Source organism: Melanaphis sacchari, unplaced genomic scaffold (genome assembly GCF_002803265.2).
Source record: "Melanaphis sacchari strain LSU unplaced genomic scaffold, SCAv2.0 Contig1_pilon_pilon, whole genome shotgun sequence".
In the NCBI taxonomy this organism is placed as follows: domain Eukaryota; kingdom Metazoa; phylum Arthropoda; class Insecta; order Hemiptera; family Aphididae; genus Melanaphis; species Melanaphis sacchari.
Window position 1 is genome coordinate 1,936,655 of NW_020270976.1, and position 25,246 is coordinate 1,961,900.

General features: G+C 27.4%; 1 protein-coding gene across 1 annotated transcript in view; it reads left to right on the forward strand.

Annotated features, from left to right (window-relative positions):
- The window catches only part of LOC112593294, a 72,051-nt gene that overhangs the window by 31,898 nt on the left and 14,907 nt on the right, over nucleotides 1-25,246 (forward strand). Inside the window, exon 4 of the mRNA XM_025337667.1 lies at nucleotides 5,404-5,476. Coding sequence (XP_025193452.1) covers nucleotides 5,404-5,476 — 73 coding nt within the window. The remainder of the gene's footprint in view (nucleotides 1-5,403; nucleotides 5,477-25,246) is intronic.

A 25,246-nucleotide genomic window follows, 5' to 3' on the forward strand; every position in this document is an offset into this window, starting at 1 on the left:
GATACACCTACCTACTTACATTTTGGTTAAGCGTTAAAGAGACGTGAGAAAATACAACGTGAAAATGTGTCGACAATTAAATGGGGAAAACGCCAGTTATTGTGTTTTGCATTGCACGTCGCGCCAGATTGCGAGAAACCGTTATTACGCATGATATTATTTCTGTATCTATATCCAGTCTTTAATTCTACTGCAACTATTACATGATGACTAGTATATTTTTAGTATTTTCAACCATATAAATAAATTAGAAGTAATGAAGTCTCTATGTGTGTATAAATATTATATTATACCAACGATGTATTTAAAACGTGTTGAAACAATTGTTTAGAATGCTTAAAAACTTGTTGAAAATCGTTTAGGGTGTATATAAATATGTACATTATATATATATACAATATATTTATAATGTAATATTATAGTATATATTATTATATATATATATATATATATATATATATATTATAGGCTATATTTTGCAAAAAGATAGAATTAGAAAATTTAATTTTTAGTACTGATATCCTACATGGAGGTTATTACTCGTACAAAAGACATACCGGATATATGGTGGTTAGCATTGATAAAAATAATTAAACTGTAAATTGTTTTGTACGACGAATGCGATGATGATCATTATAGTCATAACACATAAATACTTCATACATTAGTCTAGGTAAATTAATTTTTATATGATCGTATTTTATTTTATAGTTTATATATGATAATATATATATATATATATACATATATTATATGTATTAGAGAGATATTTTTATTTAAATTTTTTTATAGTTACCAATATTAGTTCCCGACTATTATATCGGTATGCATTCAATTTTAATTGAGTCGTGAATTGAATTTAAATATTGAAAAAAAATATATTTGTATTTTTTATTTTATATCATCTTAAATTAAATTTTTTGGTTATTATTTGGATTCTTTCATACATTTTTATAGAGTAGATATAATTTGAGTTATGTACTAAATTATTATCTAAACAGCGATATATTATGGCAATATACAATTTTTGAAACAAATAAATTACTGTGGTTAACAGCTATTACAACAGTATATTATACACCAAGTTTAATTGATCGTCGAATCATATAGGGTGGTCAAACGATTTTTCTTCCACCCCAATACTGTCTCAGTTTTAAAGGGTATGCGTGTGCATTAAGTTGTTTATAATTGTTTTCTGTGGGAAATTTTGACCGGTGACATCGTAGTAAACCCTAGTGTTTACAGTTCACGTATATCATAAAAGAATTAATTTAGCAACAGTTGCTAACAGTTTACTTAATTGTTTCGTACATATTTACGTACCATGATATAAATTTAGCATAAAATAAATTAATTTTACTATATTTTAATTATAATTGTATAAATGAGACGGACATTTGAATTTAAATCAATACCTATATAATTTATAATGGTTCATTTTTTACAGTTTAATCTAACATAAACACTTTACCTAAGTATATAATTTCAAATGTGATACAGAAATATAGATAGATCTGATAATTTGATTTTAAATATCATTATCATACATGATTATTGATTACTGTAGGTACGTATAAACGTACAGGATAATTAATAATTGTAGTTATTTACATACTTCTCGGTGATTAAATATTAATGAATCGAATGATTATATTGTTTGCTTATTAATTTTTAACAATAAAACTATATTGTTTACTTTTTAAAATTATTATTTTTTTTCTGCATATTATTCAGTGTATTTTATATTAACTTATAAAAATGATAAATCTATTTAGTATTACAAGTTACTATGTAGGTACATTAAATGTAGGTACCGATATAATGTATATAATGCTTTTTTGGAACTTAAATTTATCTATCTAAATCTAAGTTAAAAGTCCAAAATCGTTTATTTAGAAAATTTTAACATATGTATATTGTATACGATTGGAACAGCGCATCTATTGGAATTAAAATGTATTACTGGCTCATGTGACACACTTCTTTATTGATGGTAGAACGGTTTTTGACAGTAAAACCAAAATTATAGAAAACAGACAGTTCATGCGTATCTTTATTACTATATAATATAATAGAAACAACAAAGGATGAAATATGATAATAATGTTGAAATCCTCGCTAATGAGACGTTTTTCGTCGTTTTCCCTCCTGTGACGTATTGTTGTTATTTTTATATAATAATAATTTTTTTAAATACGTTCAATGATTATCGAAATAAGGCTCAGCGAGGGGCCCAAAACATGTTATACGTGAACTAATCTACACCTATGCGACGAGTTCTTTTATTCGTGTTCACGAGACCATCATCTCTTAAGACCCTGTCCACCGGGTGTTTGTGCAACCCAATGAATACAAAAATTGAGCTCGCATATGTGTATGGTTAACCAAATGTTGACACCAATACGATGTATTGATAAAACCTATATATATATTTTTAAGGGGGGGAGCGGCTGAAACTTTCATTAAATTCATTCTCACAATCTCCAACAAAACGATAAATGATAAGATAATCTTTCAAATTTTTACGATACAGACATGTAATAATACTATATCGATTTAAACAAATCAAAAAGATTATTAATATATATTAATATACTATATTTATTTTATCGCAATAGACTTATCGATCGTTTCTAGTTTGTAAACAACGAGACAACACAATACTAATTACACACATAGAGTATTAAAGTTACAAAATTTTGTTGTTTTAAATTGTTTAAGAGAATTATAAACAATAATTTTCTAGTTTTTTAAATAAAAATTACACATAATTATTTCTCTTTTTATTAAAACATTTAGCAAAAATAAAACAAACAGATATTTCAGGTATAATAAATAACTATCATCATGAGTATATGTGTTTTAAGGCCTTTTGTCATCAATAAAATATTTTATTTTAGTCATTAGATTTATTAAGATTGTTAATTAATTCGTCAAAATTTTATTGATAAAGCAAACAACAAAATATTATGAGTTTATTTATGTCAAATTTGAAGTATTTTATTACATTACCTCGCGGCTCACGTCCTTGATTATTCAATTTTTAACACCTATATTGTAAAATATATTTATTATTTTATACAAAGTAGAATCCATTTGAAATCTCAATACTTTGCGGTCTGAATTGATTTAAAAAATACACAGTGGGCGTAACAATATTTTTTTCTCGCTATGTCGGTGATTACGTGCCGTTTACACATTTATTTCATCTCATGATGATGTATTTTTTTACATTCATCGACGTATCTTTTTTTTGCGCCCCAACTAAATATGTGCATATAAATAGCCCTAAGTATAGGTACCGTGGTTTTAATTAATTTTTAATCCTCATGATACTTGTGCATTAATCGATATATTTAGGAGCGCGCATTTCGAGTGTTTAACAAAATAAATATGTTTTATCCATACTATGACAATAGCACTGAAATATTATAAATATAATTTGCTTGATATTATTGTAATACTTTTCTTGCTGTGTAGATATGTATACAATATATCTATCGTGTATATAAATCGGTATTCTATGAATGTTAAAGAACAGCCACGGGCCAGGGTTTCGGGCACTCGGGTAAATGATGAATGACCGTGTTTATTGCAGCAGGATTATAAAACTATTATTATTATTCGAACGCCTATATAATTCCGCCGTATAATAATATTATCGAATTACATCCGATTGCTGCTGCTGTGGTTCGTGACTGCGCGGCGGTCGTGTGCGCGTGGGCCGAGAATCGCATCTATACAGGAATCAAACATCGCGCAAGCTAATAGGTTACGATAGGCTATATTATAATATGTATATATTGTATATATATTATTTAATATTTATATATATACACACACATTGTGATAGTAAAATCGAGTAACTAAATTAAATAATAATAATAATAATAATAAACGTGTATGTATGTATATACTATAAACAATATACCAATAAACAATGCTCGAGTGCCCCCCACACCCTCCAATCATTCGTGGTGAATTACCACCACAGCCCATCCTTCCTACCTATACCATACAGCGCACCGTCGTCTACCCGAATATGTAATGCCCGGGAGATTAAGTCTCGATCACAGTGGGATCACTGCCATTAAACAATAATCACAATATAAATAATAACAATAGAAGAGGCGAATAGCTGCAGATACGATAAACGGCCGGTAATTAATATTATTTTTACTACCACGCCATGAAAAGCCAATTAATTAGACGCGCATTAGACCCCTTGAACTCCGCAGGATCACCGATCGGACCGTGTTCGGGTACGCAGTGAAAAAATCCTACGTCTCGTATTTCTTTTTTTTTTTACTTATAATAAAATTTTTTTATTATTATTATAATTATTAATTTAACAATGACACGGAAACCATTAATTTCGTTTAGCGCGATTCGTTTACGGAGATATATGTATAATAATGTATGTAGAGTGGAGTGTTTTAATACGGACCGAAAACAAATTCCATCATATATTTTATCTGTATAGAAAAATAGAAACTATGTACACTTCATTGGTATTTACACGCGGATGAATACTTAAGCGTTTAATTGCCGTGGGAACAATATTGTCCAAGTTCCAAGTAAGCGTGTTATTAAGGTGTCACCCAGGTAATGAAAAAAAAAAACTCACATATTTATTATAGCATTTTTAATAATATTTGTTTGCTAAACAAATAAGACATACTTTTTACCTATACGTGCAGTATATTTAATAAATGTCCTAGTGATTCTTGGTAAAAACAGTGCTTAAAATGTTTGTTTACAAATATATGCTATTATTAACAAACTATGAAGCATATACTTAATCACTCAGTAATATATAGTTATAAATAATTTTATCAGATATAATTTTTATATACTTATGTTTGATTAATGATATTATGTATGTATATACTACAAAAATGTTTATAATATTATGTAAACACAGACACATATAGCCTAAAACACTAAATGACTAAAAAAAAAAATGAATATAATAAGGTTTGATGGTGTTTTAAAAATTGTGTCACGAAATTTCGTTACGCTTCAATTTGCATAACACACGTCATGATCTCTATAAACATTTTAAAAACTGAGTTTAATATTATATAGGTACTATATTATTTTATGATAATATGATGTAGGTACCAAATCTCAATTTTGATATACTTTCAAAAACTTATTCTTTACTCATTAGTATAAGCGTGTCACAGGTTTTTGCAATACTAGTGCATTCACCTTATTTTTTTATTTTTACATTTAATTGATAAATTATACAAAACTAATAAAATCCAAAAGGTATCAATCTCAAAAATACGAAAATAATTTCACAGCCTATATTTTTTGTACATACCCTTAAAAAGTTTATGTATGTTAAAAATGTAAAGCTATATTCACAATATTGATCTATACTTTTATATTTTTTAGCTTTATACTGCGGGCAACGAAGCTGATAGACGCAGTTTCCTGGATTCACTGTTCAGTTACATGCAGGAACAAGGTATGTGAAATTACAAGTTTTTATAATTATTATTTTGTTTCTGAATTGGCATCGGTATAATATCACTACTTGTTTGCGTACAATGTTATGAATAATCATAATAACTTAAATGGAATATAATGGATGTTTTTACGATGCTATAAGTCTAGTCTATAATATTATCGCAAAAAATATAAATAAAAATTCCATTCGTATAATGTTCTTTAATGAAAAAATAAAAATACAAAAGGTACCTATAGTCCACTGTAGTATGCGAGAGTACTACACCACGTAGTTTCCATAAAAACCGATATGTATTATTAAAATTAAAATATATTTCCAAATGATCTAAACACGAGCGAGTAATGATTTATAGCATGTAAAATATAGCTATAAAACTTCGACATTCTTAACCATTAACAAATGAAAATTTTAATATTTTATTTAATTTGCATTTACATAACCGGAGTATTACTTACTCCGTATATAATTTGTATACGGCCTTTAATTGCATGATGGATATTATATTATTATTAAAAATATGGTTTTATAATTAAATATAAAGCATTTTTTTTTTTTAATATCCTATTAAGAATATTACACTGTTTACATAATATTATTATGGGGTGTCTATGGTGATACGAACAACATAATATTATATATTATGTTATAACTTTAACATTATAATATTCAATTCTTGGCCGGCCTTGTATAAAAATGGATGTGCACACTTCACGTGCAGAAACAAACTGTATAAATTCAAATCTACAATCTTGTGCATATTTTATATCCCTTGATTCTTTGTAAAGCGAATTTTCTAGAGTCCTGCCGAAATCGTAAACGTGACGTTTAAAATCAGATATTAAAAAAATCGACCAAAACGTATAGATTTACTGCCGCCCGGTTATATGTTGCTTCCACGTCTGTTCCAAATAAAACACGTCTCTTGTATGTATTATATATATTTTTCGGTTTTTGTTTTATTTGGCTATAAAAAAGTATCGGTTATATTTTTATTATTTCATTTAATAATAATGGACTTGGTCTCTGAATAAGGTTTGTGCGTAGCCAACCTAATATAAAATATTCAACACAATACCAATTTCTGACAAGTCTGTAATAATAATCGAGCGGCCGTGTTATTGCCTTTTTTTTCATCCTACGTTCGATCTTCTTTTTACCATTATAACAATGCCTTTAAAATTTACGGTTTTATTTCAAACTCAGGTCAGAAGTCGGAGCTAAAAATGTTTATTGTGAAATACATATTTTAATCTGTTCACTTTATATTAGAGGGCGTATACCCGTATATAAAAATCAAATACTCTTACCACATTACCTAATTCAGAATTAATTGCAAATTTTACGATGTAGACAAGAATTAAGTATACCTGCAATATTTATTATCACGTCAACAATTTAATCTTTGTAGCCAAATATTTCACTATAGTTAAACACTATAAAATACAATCGAATTAAGCTAAACATGCAGATATATCTATACTATACTTAATGAGTGATAATTATATACTGTATAGTGTACACATAGTAAATATTATTAATGACTATCGATAGTAGATCATATTTTTTTTTTTTTAATTAATTACGACAGAACACACAATTAATTAATAGTAATATTTATTGAAGAGTAATAAATTAGTTATAGTAATTTATTTGTATAAAATTGAAAATATTTAATGTAGCATATTTTAAAATGTTTTTAATAATTGAAAATTCGTCTCTATGTTTATTTCATTTTTTTTAATAATTTAAAACCCTATTACGATTAAAACATTTAAATTATTTAAACTAGTATAATATTAGATAGGTAACCAAAATATTCTAATCCCTACGTGGTTACGTGGTGCGGAGTATACCAATGATACGTTTTGCCTTAGTACTTATATAATATTATCATCTTCGAATATACTTTTCAAAAGTAATTTATATACCTACGTATAAGTATAACAGTTAATACATTTTATTACACCAGTGGGTTTTATATGGTTTAATATTGAATTGTGGGACTTTGTAACGGGTTATAGATTTTTTTACACTTATTTCTCGTTCGTACCTATTGAATTATCGAAGGTTGACAATAGTTTACCATATGGTGTCCTAAACTATAGGTACTACACGGCTTGAACCTACCCATAATGTAAACATTTTAATATAGCAAACACGCGAGAGCATTGGTGTGTCCGTAACAATAATTATTAAAAAAATCATAATTACCGAATATAAACGTGCACACTCGTTAATTTATTATTCCGATCACTGTGCGATGGGGAAAAAACCCGAATTCTCTAATAACGACAAATGCCGTCTAATGATGTTTTGCAATTTGGTAAACTATACATATGTAAATATTAATTTTCAGTTCATTATAATATTAATAGTAATATGTTAGTTTTATGATAGGGAAAGCAATATTCCGAAGAAAAAAATTATAATACGTACAATGATTTTCATTTAAAAAAATATGTGTGTCGCTACACAATGCCGGCAACAATCTCATAGGTGTGTAATAATAAACGGCAATTGTTAATGGGTAATTAGCACAAATACAATAAATTAATTTACACTATTCACCTGTTGTGTTATTTTCTAAACAAAATGTATATGTATTTCAACTATACATAGATATATGCAAAATGGTAATTTTTTATTTAAAAATAATATCATTATTTTTGTAGCCTTATCTACGAAACACCTGCTACGTAGCATCGTTATATTTATATGGAAACAATATAACTTAAAAATTTTCATTATTTTAATCGTAAGTCCATTAGAGTTAATAACTTTGGTATTCGTTTTTGAATAAGTGTTACCTAACTTCTTCAATGTAATAAGATAGAATTATGCAGGGTGTATTCGGTTGGAGACCCCTGCGACTTGAGATGATCGAACCTGAAAAGTTTAATATAATAATGGTATATAACGATTGAAATTTGTATTATAATCTCATTTAAATGTGATAATAATAATGAATTGACACTTAGGGTATTACGTTCTATAGATAAAACATTTTTAAGTATTGAATTTACCTTGGAAAAAGATACTCACCTTAAATAGTTTATTATACCTAATAAGTAATAATTTACCATTTGTACGTTTTCACGTATAAATAATGTATAAATATATAATATGTGTGTTTCCATATATATTAATATTTAGTTTTATACTATGTTAAAAATAATGATAAAAATATTAACACATTGTAATTATTTCTAAGAAGAGAGATATATTTTATGTTTGGTTTGAATGTGAAATGGTAGTTAGATATATAGTTAAACAATGACTAATATTTATCAGATTTTTTTATGAACTATAGTGTAAAATTTTATTGCTTTTAAACCACAACAATGTACAACACGCTGAAACTAATATTCAAGTTTATATTTTACACTTATACCTACATAACCATTACAAATAGTAATAATAATCAATATTCAGTTGCAATCGTTCTTTGGTTATAACAATAATAATAATGATAATAATAATAAATTGTGAGCTACACGGTGGTCGGTAAAATTTATTGAGACTATTGATAATATGCATTGGATGACTATTAACTCTGAATATGAATGCTGATAAGTGATAACTGATAACAATATTTATTAAGCGTGTAATTAGCTGTACATACTTCATATCATGTACAAACTTTATTGTTTTATGATAACAAAAAAACACTCTGTGGTCATTTATTTGTACACTTATTCCGTTAGCAAATAATACGTATGTGATTATTATATTTTCTAACTACTATACATACTTTGTATACCTATAATGTCTTATTGTGTTTTAGAAAATGTGACTTTTTCAAGTAGATAATTTAATAACTATAGTATTTAATTAATGTAAAATGTTTTAAAATTCTAATGTATGGGTAAAATATAAGGGTATTCTTTTATTACTAATCAATTTTATAATTTATATTAAAATGGTTAGATATTTTTATTCCTACATTTTCTTATTTTATTAAATATAACTAGAAATCTAATTGATTGGAATACAAAATATTATAGTAATTCACTAATGCAAAATAAATCAATATAATAAATTTTATTCTTAATTAATCGATAAATTCGTCATAACTTTGAACTGTTTATTATTATATGTATTGTATTTACAAAGGTAATATTTTATTTTCAACTTGTTAGTTTGACACACCTATTAATTTATAGGTAGTTGGTTAAGTACGTACAGTCGTACAAACGTATAACCATATTCGGAGTCAAAGCATTTAGTGACATATTATGATAATAGTGTATAATACCTAATGATTGCCGTCAATAAATACAGTCTTATAATATTTATAGGCGCGTACAAGCAGTACTTACTGATGCTGAGTGTCCATTGTCTGTATGGAAATCGATTATAATAATAAGTACAACATGCTCCTTAATAATAATAATATATACGTCAAGTAGAAAAGTCATAAGCGATTATTGTAATTAGTTCAAATAGTGGTCGTCCCAAAACGGCAGTAGCGGCGGCAGTAGCTGCAATAATAATGGTTATACTCGTACTTACATACTACCTATATTATAAACTACATTTTCTAATAATATATAATATATATTCTCATTTCTCGTTCCAAATCGATCGTCGCTATACAATATTATAATATATATTGATGAGCATATTAACTGGGTCTTCACCATTATAATAATACATAATATATTATATTATTATACATACCTACATAATATTATTCCGAACCGTAACCAAATAATTATGTATAATTTTTAATTTCCAAATGCAAATGGACGTTATTATTATTTTAAAGGTTTAATTTTTTATTTTTTTCTCTTAAGTTCTTACGTATATATTATATTATATTCCCCCACGATAAGAAACAACCATCCATGTGCATACATTGTTAAATCCGATATGGGCATCCACCTTCGTAATTACATCATCAGTAATATTAGTAATATTATTTTTTATTATACATAGGTATATTATATATTAATGTGCGTGTGTGCTGTGTGTACATGAATATACAGTGACGTCGTTTATATTAATAATATTTTTCCATCACAGCCGATTTTTTATTGCGTTTTCCAGTCAATATCAAAAGACACCGCGATTATAAAAATATTATATATCTGTACGAATAGCGTTTAATACTTGTGAATCGGCCTTCGGCTGTATAATTCATCTATAGCGTTGAGGTTTTTTTGATTTTTTTCATCGAGTGTACAGGGTGTTCCTTCATAATGTTTCTGTACATTTTGATATTATGTATACCTATTTAAGTATGTATAATATTTTATCAATGATAATTATCGTAAATGTTGTTGTTGCGAGTTATAATAGTGTTTTTAAATAATATTTTCTAATCATCGTCATATATTGCATTAAAGAATAAATCAACATTGAAACTTTTATTATACACGTCAAAAATAAATTAACCAATAATTATTATTGTTTTGAAATTAAATAATAAAACTTTTATTTTTTTCAAGATATCATGCTGTTATATCTAACAGTGTCCTCTATAAAATATTTATTTATATGTACGTATATTTTGTAAAGTTTTAGACGCCAATATATTATATTACACATTATTATTTCGCAACTAGGTATTTAATAATTGAAAGTATACACTATATACAGTAACCATACTAAAATTAAGCAGAACTAATAAGTTGTTATTATAAATAGGTGCTACAACTAGTAACTATTATGTACATAAAGTGCCAGTTGTATATGGTGGCGTGTCGGCGTGATGTTTTCTTATGTTTTGTCGCGGTACACAGCTGCAGTGAAGTGTATATACTATATATATATATATAATATGAATATTGCTACACGATAATGTATAGATGAATGACAGGAAGGGAAGGTCCTCATTAAAAATTTAAAATAATAATGTATTAATACGTTTTTATGACACAATATTTTTATATCACTTATGAGAAAAGGAATAAGTAACACAATAAACTTTCGATAATATGAGCCATAATAAAATATATTATTATATACCTAAACACATTTATACGATTCACGTATATATTAATTATATAACATTATCCATACACTTTGAGTACACCCTGTGCCTGACCGGCCGTGGCTTGAATTATTGTTAGTCTTTAGTGTGATCCGATTAGGGCCGGAGGCTCGTGGCGCATTACATTTCGAATAATTAATTACAATAGTAGAATTTTTATTTTTCAAAAATAATTATCGCCGCTCTTGGATATTATTCCCATCAATCAGCAGGGTCGTGATTTCAGACCATTCGATCACTCTCATCTACCCTGACGTCGTCATCAATCCTCCGCATTAGGCATTCAACCTGTATTATATCCGATGTGTGTACGTATGTGCACGTGCTCGTATGTTGTGTGTATGCGAGTGCGTATGTAACCCTCACTACCTAATCTAACTGAATAAAGAAAAAGAAAATATGGGTATGAATAAAATCACTCTTTCACAAGTTTTCAATATATAAAATTAAAAGCTATAATAATAATAATTACAATATTGTTTAAGCTGATTATTTTTCAACTGTATAATTAATGATGGATCGTTTTTTGACAGAATATTTTAACGGTGACAGTATACAATAGTATTATGTATTGTTTGTAATATGATAGGTCGTAATGTTACATACAACATATTATTAAGTATAAATATTACGTTACAATAGTATCCTATAATATATATTAGGTATATCAAAATACGAATAATAGAATAATTTTGATAGATATGTTAGTATTGTAAGAACTGGGACACTGGGCGTATATTCATAATAGGTGTAAGTCGTAAATAATTTAGTTATTTTCTTCATTCAAGATCCAAGACTGAGCCGTAAACACTTATTATGACACCACACTGTCATTATTATGTGTCGATTGGTGACCGGTTATAATGCATTTAATATGCAGGTATGAGTTATGAATTTGAAAAATAAGGAAATTGGCAGGTATTTTTAAAATTGTTATGACACAAGTGCTCTATATAATGGTCAAATCACTTTAATTTACATAAATTAAAATATATAAAATATTGTATTTAATGTTTATAATATTTTTAATTAAATAACTTAATTTTTATAAATTTTTATAAATTGTTACTACATTATTTATTAAAAAACAATATATGTGTAAGTAGGTAGGTAAATTGTAGGTTTGAGTAGATAAATGCGTATATATACCTATATATATTATTTTGTATATATATTAGTATATACAAAATACGAAAATATACCTAATATTATAACTTGCATAAAAATTATATTAGTGTATCTACTGAATACTATCACATATATTATATTGATAAAGTAAAACAATTATTTAAATTTAAATTATCATAAATTTACCTATATTTGCCCAAATTTAATATATCTTATATCAATAAAATTACACCACCTAAATTATTTATTTTGTATTTGTTATTTTTTTGTTACAAAATTGTTGTCTCATTTAACACATTAATTAACTAACATATAAAAGGAATCATTAAGGATACAATAAATTAAATGCTTTACCCTTTAGTGTATATTTTACCCTTTAAAAATTGTGTATCGAATTAAGTTATTAAATTTGTATAAATAATTAATTATATCAAAGTTTTAAAATTATTGTTCCATAATATTAATATGTTGAAATAAATCAACTGAAAATCTATTAATTAATTTTGTTTATAGCCAGCAATTAGTTGATTCAACAAATAATTAAATAAAAAATAAAAATAGTTTATACTGTAGAATTTAATTTTAATATAAATTTTAATTTAATTTAACTTAATGAGTTTTCTTGTTAAATTTTCTTGTTTTAATAGTTAGGAAAAATTGCATTTAGAGTTCTTTACCGCATTATTTTTTTTATTAGATATAATATTTCAGTTAAATAAATTAAAATGACATATAATGTTAAATTTTCAATAGTTAAATTAAAATATAATACGAGTATATATACCTACCTATTATTTCAATAAAAATTTTTTTTTTATTTCAGTACATATACCTATAGGTATAATTTAACTGTGACGAATGGGGTTTTGGTATTTAAATGAATATTTATCGATTCATCGTGGTCAAATATTATTCTGAGTAGTTGTGGTTATTTATCATTCTATCTTAAAATATAACATTTAAAATAAAATATAATAAATAATAGAATGCATCAAAACGCCTATTATCAACCGTTCAACTGTGATATTATTTATCGACTTAAGCGCCTAGGAAATAATGTGTATGTTATTGTGTTTCGGCACTGTTGTATCCCATTGTTGAAATCTCTATGCCATGGTCACATGACGTTATAAAACACACAGTTTATATTGTATACCACTGTAATGGATTGACAATGTAGTATGTGCACATAATACACTTGGACAATATTATATAGCCGCACTTCATCTATAAATCATCGTGGCAAAAGGGATTTAGCAGTGACTGCTTTAGAATAACCTGAATTTAAAATAAAGAATGTTTCATAACGATGTGTGAAAAATATAATACGATTTCGGATTTACTTTTGTATATACATCACAATAGATCTTGTTCATCGGAACTTCACCTCTAACATAACATATAAGAATGCGTACAACTTTTGTCTCTATACAATATATTATTATATTATTAATACAAGAAATAATAATATGGTATAATCTAATCTAACCTTTTACACAATAATATATATTATACACTATTGCGCACAATTGCAGTTGCAGTTTAGGTATACTTGAAATATAATATATCATCATAATTCACTATATAATATTGGCATCAGAAAAACGTGCGTATTTCGGATTATGGAGTCCAAAATCAAAAAGTCATGTACAAAAGCAATAAAAAAAATTCCAACAAACAATGATAATATAGGTACCTATTATAGGTATATAAGTAGGTAGACAAAAAGGTGTATAGGTGTACATTTTACTTTTTAAGAGCTAAATAATAAAACGTGTCCGTATTGTAAATAAATTAATGACAATTGGCGCATGTACTCGTATTTTGTATATTATATTACTATTTACTGTTGTTATTATTATGTATACAGCGACGTTGTCGTCGGCGATATATGGTTATAGCGTGGTTTAGCGGTTGGCACGTTAGACGGTTTTTTGTTGTTCTTTGCGAGTACAAAACTTGTGAAATAATTATTACGGCCGAGTCCCGATATTATTATAAAAACAATAATATTATAACTACAAGTATCCACGATAAAATGCAATGGCTACGTTTATAATATAACGCACAATGTAGCCCGTCGGTCGCACTATAGTATACTTATTTTGATGTACGAGTATTATCATGTTTTTTATGTGACGAAAAAACATTTCCACCTGTATCCTGCTATAATATAATGATTGATATTATTTAGTTTATTATTATATTACATATCACATATGTATTAGTATCGTACAGGAATGCGAATATCTTGTCCGTGATGTAGGGGTAAAATGGAGTGTTTTGTGAATTACAAACATAATAAAACCGAAATATTGTTTTATATGTAGGTACCTATAATACATCATTTTTTTCCCCGTGAAAATGTATTGCTTATGATTTATGAAGTAAAGTATTTCCATTGAACTTATCATTATAAATTCAAAATGACAAATTATTATTTTATTTTAATCTGCAGAACTTACAAAATATTATATTTCTTCTTTTAAAAAATATTTCCTTTAGTAAAATATGTATAAATATACATTTTATCGTCCTTCACCAATTTCATAACATTCTCATTTTAAATTACTTATTTCATTTCATATTTGTTGAAATTGACATTTAAATTCAATTGAATAAAACGACGAAAATATGAGCAGTTGATATAAAGTTACCATCGTGACAGAAATGGTCACTGCGTATTATTAATAGTGCTATATCTGAAGTTAGGTTAGGTTAACGTAAGACACTATTTGTTTTCGATTCTTTTTCATTTCTGTTTTTGTAAATTATGGAATACCATAATTATTTTAAATTTCAAATCAATAAGATTTATTATTTTTAAATACATTATAATAAGTAGTTTTATACATATAATAATATGAAATACGCAAAAATTAAAAAGCAATTATTTAAAAAATACGAAATTTTACAAAATATTACTTTTGCACAGTTTTATGTCGTTAATAGTGTTATATATAGCTTATGTAAATTATAAAGTATATCAAACTATATAGGATGTTTGTAATAACATGTCGGCCAATCAACCTACATAAAACTGCATTGGACATAACAAATCGATATCAATGATGATGTATTTTTAGGTGTTGACATTGTGGCAGTAAGTCAAGTAAGTGATTTATGGATAAAAGTACATTCCATTTAAAGTTTTGACGTTGGTTAAAAATCATTATTGGATGGGTGACTAGTATGGCCATATGAAGAAAACTCGTGTTATATTTTATTTAATATTCTGTAGATCGTATATGTCGGGCACAACTACAACACCCCTGTGCAAAATTTTCGTTTAGTAGTTGTGCAAATTATATGGCGAAAACGTAATATCAGATAAATTATTATTTTTTAGTTTTTTACACGAAACAAAACAAACCTCTCCAGTTTGTATATGTGTATTGCATTTTTCCGTCCTCCGTATCGCATCGCAATATTTAAAAATTCGCCGACAAAAGATTTCGTACACAACTCGTTCGCAGAACATAAAACATCGTATCCGCAATATTCGAGAGTAAATACCGAATTTTTTTTTTCGTCCAGCAGTAAACCACAATGGCTGGGCGTTAATAATACTTGTATTACAATTTGTGTTTCTCATATGTATATATATATTTTTTAACCCCGGTAATAAAACTGTTTTTAATAGCTTGTCGGCGGCTTATACTCTCTCTCCCCCGGTCAGACTCATTTTTTTATGTTTGCTATTAAACGTCGTAGATTAATAATATTTTTAGATTATACGATTATCAGAAACATGTCGTTTAAATCACCGGAGAGGCTCTCTGCGTGCACGGTGGCCCTCTCAACATGTAATACAGCTGCTATATAGTGCAGCGCGGCAAACGATATTTCCTAAGTCATAAAATTATTCGTCCGCGCTACACGACGACGACTGACGGTTCAGATTTTTAACTGGACATTAAGTTATTTTTTTGTTATTATTATTATATTTTTGCACAATTGTTCAAATTTTTCAACTCGAGATATAAAATGCGCAATCAACAAAATAATTGGTTTCAGATCATAAAAAAAAAAAAAACAGATGATTCTACTAAATGTAATAGGTACACGTAAATAATATAATTTGGGGTAGGTATGACATTACTGTCGAGCGACGAATGATGAGTAATAAAATAAAATGTGTACGTATACCTAGGTTAGGTACCTCTAATATACAGCTAAAATATAATATTAAAATTTTAATGTAAAATTTCGTAATAATATTATGATTATAATTTTTAAACAACATGTAGTTATAATAAATTGCTTTAAAACTAAAACTATATTAATAATGAATAGCAATGAACTTCAAGACCTTGAAATAATAATAAATAATTATCCCTGCATTATTATTTATATTTCAATGTCGTACTTATATTATAATATCTTTATGTGTGTTTGCGCCGCATACCTATTTGTATAAAGGTTTATATAAAATATTATGTACGTATATATAGGTTTAAACGTGTACAAACTGCTTCAGTGTTTATTGTACAGTGATTAAAATAAGTATTATAATTGTTGTAAGTATTTTCTCGGGCTCTATGATATAGTACACGACTACATACGTATGATAATATATTTATAAGCTGTTGGTGATTCGGTACGGTCGATATACGAATGGTGAATAAAAAATAAAAGAATAGTAATAACTAATAAGAGAGGGAGACAGAGCAGGACGCGTACAGAAACGTGTATAATATGACGGCACACCACCAAACGTAATGATATTACAGTTAGAGAGAGTCCGAGTCCGAGTCCAACGTCGGTACAAAATATTTTCGATTCGATTAAAAACATAATAATAATAAAATTCAGAACGATCCGCTTTTATACATAATAATAATATTATAATAATATTATGCGCACGGGTATAATAAAAACACGGTTTAGCCAATAAATCAAAAACCTTTTATCTTTCTCGATATGCGGGCAATTACGATCTCTCCAGGGTTCCTTTATGATGCGATATGATACCTGCGTCAACGTTGCTGTGTTTAATATTAAACACAGAATTACATTTAATACGATTATAATTTATTGTGATAAAATACACAAGGAATTGAGTTTTTAAACGTTTAATGTATCGAGTTAATATAATAATAATTACAATGTCGAATGCGATATTATTAAAATAACGTTCGAACCGTATATTGGAATTAGAAGTAAAAAATAGTTAACACATTACTACATTTTACATATTTCATCTTGCCATCTGTATAAATTGAAAAATCACAATATTGGCCGTCACTTTTCCGAAATATTGTTAATAGCTATTATTTACCGAACATGGAAACGAAAATTTATGTAAAAAAATAATAATTCAAAGACACGCTGGCATTATACACGTAGTAACTATTTTATAATATAGATTTAAAGTTGATATGTATACGGAGTGATTACAACAGATAGCGGTCTTTCGAATGTCATTCATATAGTGTTCACACTGGAGATGACCTCATTTGATTTGATTTTATACAGCCATCAATCACTTTTAACACGAACGAATAGTACAAGTTCACGATCTTGGCCTAGATGAAGTATTTTTAAACGCACCTTAGAAGTTATTGTTTTATAAATTAAACATATAGGTACCTAACCTGACTTAATAATTTTTTGCATTAGACATTTTAATATTTAAAACGACGAAATAGCTAGGTAATATTTTATAGTATACCTATTATTTACTCCATATAGCAACAGTGAAAGTGCTTTTAAACATATTTTTTTATTTAAGCACAAAAATCCAAAATCATTAAGCATACACATAAAATTGTAAGATTTTCCCAAGTTTCGCACCTCATCATCATAATAAATAAATTATCTATGTTTTATGGTAATGCGTGACTCGTTCATCCATGTTTAAATCGCCGATAAGCCAGTTAAATTGACGTTATTAAAAATATAACAAATACAAAATAGTTTATTAATAAATTAAATACAAAGAGTTCTATTGAATAATTAATTTAATTATAAGTTGCATATGCGGAAGTGTTACAGACAGTATTAAGGCAACAAATGATGAAATATTGCTGTGTTTAAAAATTCGATTTTTATTTCATAAATGACTCCGTAAAAATCACTAATGGTGTTAGCCGTGCTTACACCCAGCTTACACTGTAATCGTCAACTCGGAACCAGACTAATGATAATGTGTATTAAAATCAAATGTATCCGTCTCGTGCGACAGAACACGTGGCCAACACATTTTTTGTACTACACTGTTGCAACGAGACCGGTGGTGTTTGTGAATGCCAAAACCCAGACGGCCAAGGTTTTTAGTAATAATTTTCGCCTAGTGGTTTATAAACTAGGAACAATATATATAATATAACACAGCGCATATTATTCAATAATATTATTATAATACCTAATAAAAATGCGAATTTCATCATATTTTGAACAATATTTTTGAAATACCTACTACTAAACCGTACTAGTTATTTGTGTACATTTTTCATCTTATTTTTTTATTCACAAATCCTCAGAATATGAATATATATTGTTTACACATCGAGTAATAAGTAATAGTTAATCAGTAGTTTATTATAAATGTTTTGAGATTATTTGTCTCTTTAGTTGAGGAACAAGAAAATGTTTTGATTAAAAAAAAAAAAAAAAAAAAATATTATTTTCTTTTATTGCTATAGTTATATTATACGTTTAAAAGTTATAATATCTTAATAATATTAATGTAACAAATTCATGACTTGGACGTTTATTCGATAAGAAAAATGTATTAATAATATGCGTCAATAAAAAATTTCAGAAACTCGCAACAAATGTGATGATTTACGTACATGCGATCCGTAACATAAATGTTACTAGGTAATACTTTTATAATATATAGGAATATAGATAGATAGCGGCTATATCGTGTTTTTATATCATTATCTTAATGTAGTCGATTATTATTTATTTAGCCTTGAAAATGGATTTCGTTTTTGGTGTGAGTTTATTATTATTTACGTTTGAATAATAATTGTATAACAATATAATATATATATATATATATATATATATATAGATATAGATACGTAAATAAAGCGTTATATAGCTATGTGGAAAAAATATTTTCTCCCTCAATTTATTTGCTTAGGTGATGGGAGAGGGGAGCGCGTTTATAATAACATCGTGATACCGATAAGAATAATAGAATACAGTAATAACACGATAATATTATATACAATCATCGTGCTTGTATAATATTATATAATATATATATATATACGTATATATCAATAATCATATCATCATTAGAAGATTTAAAAAAAAATATATATATATATATATATATAATATGTATATATAGATATCCAACGCGTAAATATTACGTTTAATGTTGTGTGAATACATACATATGTTATTATCCATATATACATGTATATAATATTACACAGCCGTGGCCGATGTGGGATATCAAAAGGATCGCTGCAGACGACCGAGTAAACAACACCACGGCGCACGTTGTCATCGGTATACACACACACACACTGCAGCACAGTACCACGGCCGGGGAAATGATTTAATACGTCATAACGATTGTGTCGCGTATTGAATATCCGTGCGTTCATTAAACAATATTATAACGTCACGAGACACCGGTTTCCATGGGTACATAATGTATATATATATAAATATTTTATAAATGTATGGTGCAGTCGGACTTATATCCCGTTGTTTACCGAGACAGTGTCCGTGCATTATATAAAACGTATGCTGCGTGTACCTATACACTCGTGTCGCGCCGGTAATATATTATTTGCTCCCTCGGTCCTTTTGATTGGACATTTTGCCGCTAAAAGCCATTCCGATAAAAAAAAAAAAAAAAAAAAAAAATCGGGCGTGTGTGTATATAATAATATACGTACTATATGCCCACGGTGTGTGTACACATAATATAATAATAATAATAATAATAATAATAATAATAATAATAATGATAATAATGATAATGCGTGTAATAACACCACGACCGCGATGCATGTTATATACCTGTGTATAATGCATAATATGAAATATTATGTGTTTGTTTGTGCGTGCGTGTGCGGGCAAACATCGAGTCACCTTCCGTCTCTGTCACCGTCGTCCTGCACATAATATTATGTGCACCACACCCATTCGGCTGGGGCGTCCTTATATAGACGAATATTATAATATGGAGAGGTAGGTACAGGTAAATATTTGTCTTGTGCGGAGCGGGCGGTAACGGGAATGCCGAGCGATCGTGTTTTTACTAAATTTTAATAATAATTAAACGAGGCGACCGCGCGCAATGACTATCGTCGGCCAAGACCGCCGCTGCACGTCCGCACGTAGAATGTCTCCGGTCCCGTCCCTTGGTCCTCGGTATAGGTGCAAATGTATAAATACACTATTGTCGTGTGGAATATAACTATATGTTATTATCGTATTGAACTGTAGAAGGCTTAAACGCCGATTCAACTCGATTAGATATTTAAGCGCAGCTATTACATATATATATATGTATGTATGATATAATAGACGTGATCGTCTATTATATTATGCGCTTTCTATGGAAATTTAAGCCAACGGAAAATAGCGATGTATACATTTATTGCATAAATAAAATGTACCTACGTAAAACGCAGTGGTATAGTGACGCAATGCATTGAATGATGATCAACTTATCCAGAATCTTGTTTTACGCTGCAGCTATTATTCGTATAATCCGGACAAACGGTTTTATTAATATATAATTATTTTATCTCCGCGATTCACATAATTTATGATAGACGATGATATGAATATAAAAGCACCCATTTTTATTTCACTAGAATAAGTATTGCGTGAACATTTGGAATCTAAAACATTTGAAATCATGCTTATGCGACTTACAGCTAACCAAATAAATTTAAAAAAATAAACATTCTCTTGCAATTACCAATGGTATTTTCTAATATGACTACCAGTTTTCGTTTTTTGTTTAGTGTTCAATAACTAAAATAATATATTCTACAATTGATTTTTTTTTTTTTTATAATGTATATCATCAAACTGACGAGTAGGTATATAAATAGTATGCTGCGTAAGTATTATGGATCGAATATTTGTAGAAAATTTTAATATTATATTTTTTGTATACTTCGTGACATCGACGAGGACGCGTATATAATATACTATTACTTGTAAGTAAATAAAATAATATATACATTATTATTTATTATGTATAATCTAATTTCTGCCTCTGATAGTTTGATACAGTCTCCGCGTGGTACTGCAGCTGAAACACTCGAGTATATATAGGTACAATTAACCACAGGTGACGGACAATAATGTGACACAACAATAGTATCGTAATGACCGTAGGTAGGTATATCCAGAACAATCGTTGATTTCCTTATTTATTTTTTAAATTGTTTTATACACGTCTCCGCGTGACCATTTCAAAAATATTACAATGCTGCGCTGGAAAATTAACATAATTTATTTTACAGTGGCAATTTATAATATAGTTCTACTGTTCTATGTTTGTACTGTCTTCGAATCGATAAGTATGATGATATATATAGGTACGAGATAATTTATAAACATTCACACTCACAGTTTTCCCATTTAATTATAAACATTTGTTCAAATTCAGATTTTTTAAAATTTTTTACATACTTTATATACCGAACAATATTTTTTAAATAATTACACGAATGATCAAAAAATTAAAATTAAACAAATTATGAATGATTTGGCGGCTGAGATGATCTGAAATCTATTATTATATAGTGCTATAGTAGGTAAATACTTAATTTATTAACATTTTAAAATTCATACGATTTTGTACGAGTATACCTATAAAAAAATATTACAGGTACTCTACTATTAACACAATTTTTATTTTTATATGTTTCTAGTTATTTTTAATTTATATTATTTTCCTGATAAAATTAATAATCATTTTTTTAACAGAACACCATCAATTTATAAGACGAGGTGTAGTGTATATAGGTATATTGTTTGTGAATACCTACAGGATAGTCATCGTCGCTTGGAGCGTTACCGACAACCGCTGTTACAATAAAATAGTGGTAGGTGAACCCTAAAAAAAACTCCTCACGCGTTGACACGTATTTATATACAAACTTAATATATATATATATGTAATTATGTAAGTATAGGTACATCTAAAATAATATAATATGAGAATTTTAAATATTAGGACGTAAAAGGATGTACAGGGAAATTGTCCGTGTTAAATCGAAGGAAAAAATATTCTATAAAGGTGTTTTTTTTTGGTTCATTTAAAAATCAATATATTTATACAACAATTATATTATTTAATATTTCTATATTTACTAGGAAGGATTAAAGATTTTCTTATACCTATAGGTAAAAACGCGTTATAAGTATTGTATGTGTACTTATAGATAACGCATCAAAACATTAATATTATATAGGTATACCAATAAAATATACAAAAAGGTTATACCAACTATTAGTGCTTAAAACACATAGGTAATATGTCCAACTGTGTAAAAAATAACGATATTATGTATAGTAAACATGTCATAATATAGGTATTGTTATTATATTATTATTGAAAATAATTGTCTAGGGTAAACATAAGAATAATTATATTTCTATACTTTTTCCGTGCATAAAATATGAATAAATATAAGTAAATAATTTTGATAAAACTAATTATGCGTTAACGTGTTATATGTGTGATACGTGAATTATTATTGAAGACTTATAGTTAAGATCACAATATGAGGAAAGCATAATTAAAAAAGTATATGAGTTAAATTTTAAATATTTAAAAAGGATTTTTTTGAATTTATATACACTTTTTTTTTGTTTTTGAATCTTATAATATTATAATACGTGCGGATGTAGAATGCAGTTTATATGAGAACTTTCGGCGAAAATTGCAGGTTCACGAGTACATACCAACTTTTAGGGTAAATAGCATCTCCTATACCTATATATGTATACATTTATCAATATTTAAGGGGTATGGATGCGTGTTTATGATTTGTATGGATATATAACAATACAATATATATCTACGTATTTGCATAAGTATCCTATTATCTATGCTATTAATGATTATTGTTGTATCTTGTAAGTTATATTATTATTGTTGTTAATATCGCGGTATGTCGTCATAGTATTCCCCTTCACAGCTGCTTGGCGGCCGGATGAGGTAAGGTAGATAATATATAAAACGGGCGTGTTTTAATTCGATCAGACGACGAGCCAATGGGAACGGTCCAATGGAGAGAATTATATTTTATAATATATGCGTTCGGTTGATTTATTTAAGTACAATGGATTAAAATATTAAAATGTAATAATATATTTATACATTATGTTATAATTGACAGGTACCAATTGGTTGTATGTTTAAACGCAATGATATTATACGCGCACGTATATATGTATATAAGTTTAAATATAAAATTAGAGATTTGTTTAGTGTGTACCTATACGTTCAAACATACATAAAATAATTTATTTAACGATCATATTAATATACGAATATGTATAAATATAATTGAATGATAAACAGCACGAATAAGTATTTGAAATAGCAGTCGAATATTTCCTGAGTGTCAATGTGAAAGGTTGGAGGAGGTGCGATAGCTGAATGACGATTGCGAGAGTTGTGCTTTGGTTTTTTAATTTTATCAATAATGGTACATTTACTAAATTAGCATTAAATATGTAAAATAAAAAAGTTGCAATGATTCACGGGTTTCTGAGAGACCCTTTATTTCGTATTAAGATTGAAGAGTTGAATTATTATACACGACTAAAATCATTCCTTCCCAAATCGTTCAAATTTCAATTTCGCTAATGGATTAATTCTTAAAGGTTTTAACATGTAATATTATGCATTATATATAATATATATTCTATGGTCGAATCAATATAAATATAAAATATAAATTCATCATCTATTATTGTTTAACTATGTATGTTTTTATGTTTTACCTATATTGCTCTGATGCATAGGTAGTTACTAATAATTATTATTTTATATCCTACATGGTAAAATATATTATATTAGGTTAAAGTAATAGCCGCATAATAAAAAAATTACATAAATTGACTATCTGTTTATACTGTCATATTTATATTATTATATGGGTAGATAATATTATTTTATGTGCCTTATTCCTACAATTCCAAGAGACGTGAAATTAAAACCGTACCTGTAAATATGTTATGGAGTTACACAGAATCGTAAAATTTTGTATATTCGGAGAATTCGAACGACCACTGCTAATGTTTGAGGGCGTATTGAAAATATTTATTTCAATTTTAATTTTTCTACGAAGACCCTATTACCGGCTGATTAGTGACAAAGTGAAATTTCGATTTTCAAATCATAAGTTGTTAATTGTTATTGTGTTTGCTGAACGTATATTTGCCCATTTGTTATGTATTCGCTGCTATTATGTGCAATTACTAAAATAGTATATTTATGTTTTTTAGAATTAATCGATTCGATGAATTTATTGGTTTTACAGTTATGCGTTTTGTTTTGATTCTCTGAAGATGCTTTTTAAACAAATTCTCGATACTTTTCAAAATTATCCAGAAAAAAAAATTTATATTTTGGCTATTTCCATACTATTTATAAACATAATTAACAGCTTATTTTCAAAGACTTCTTTTATTTATGA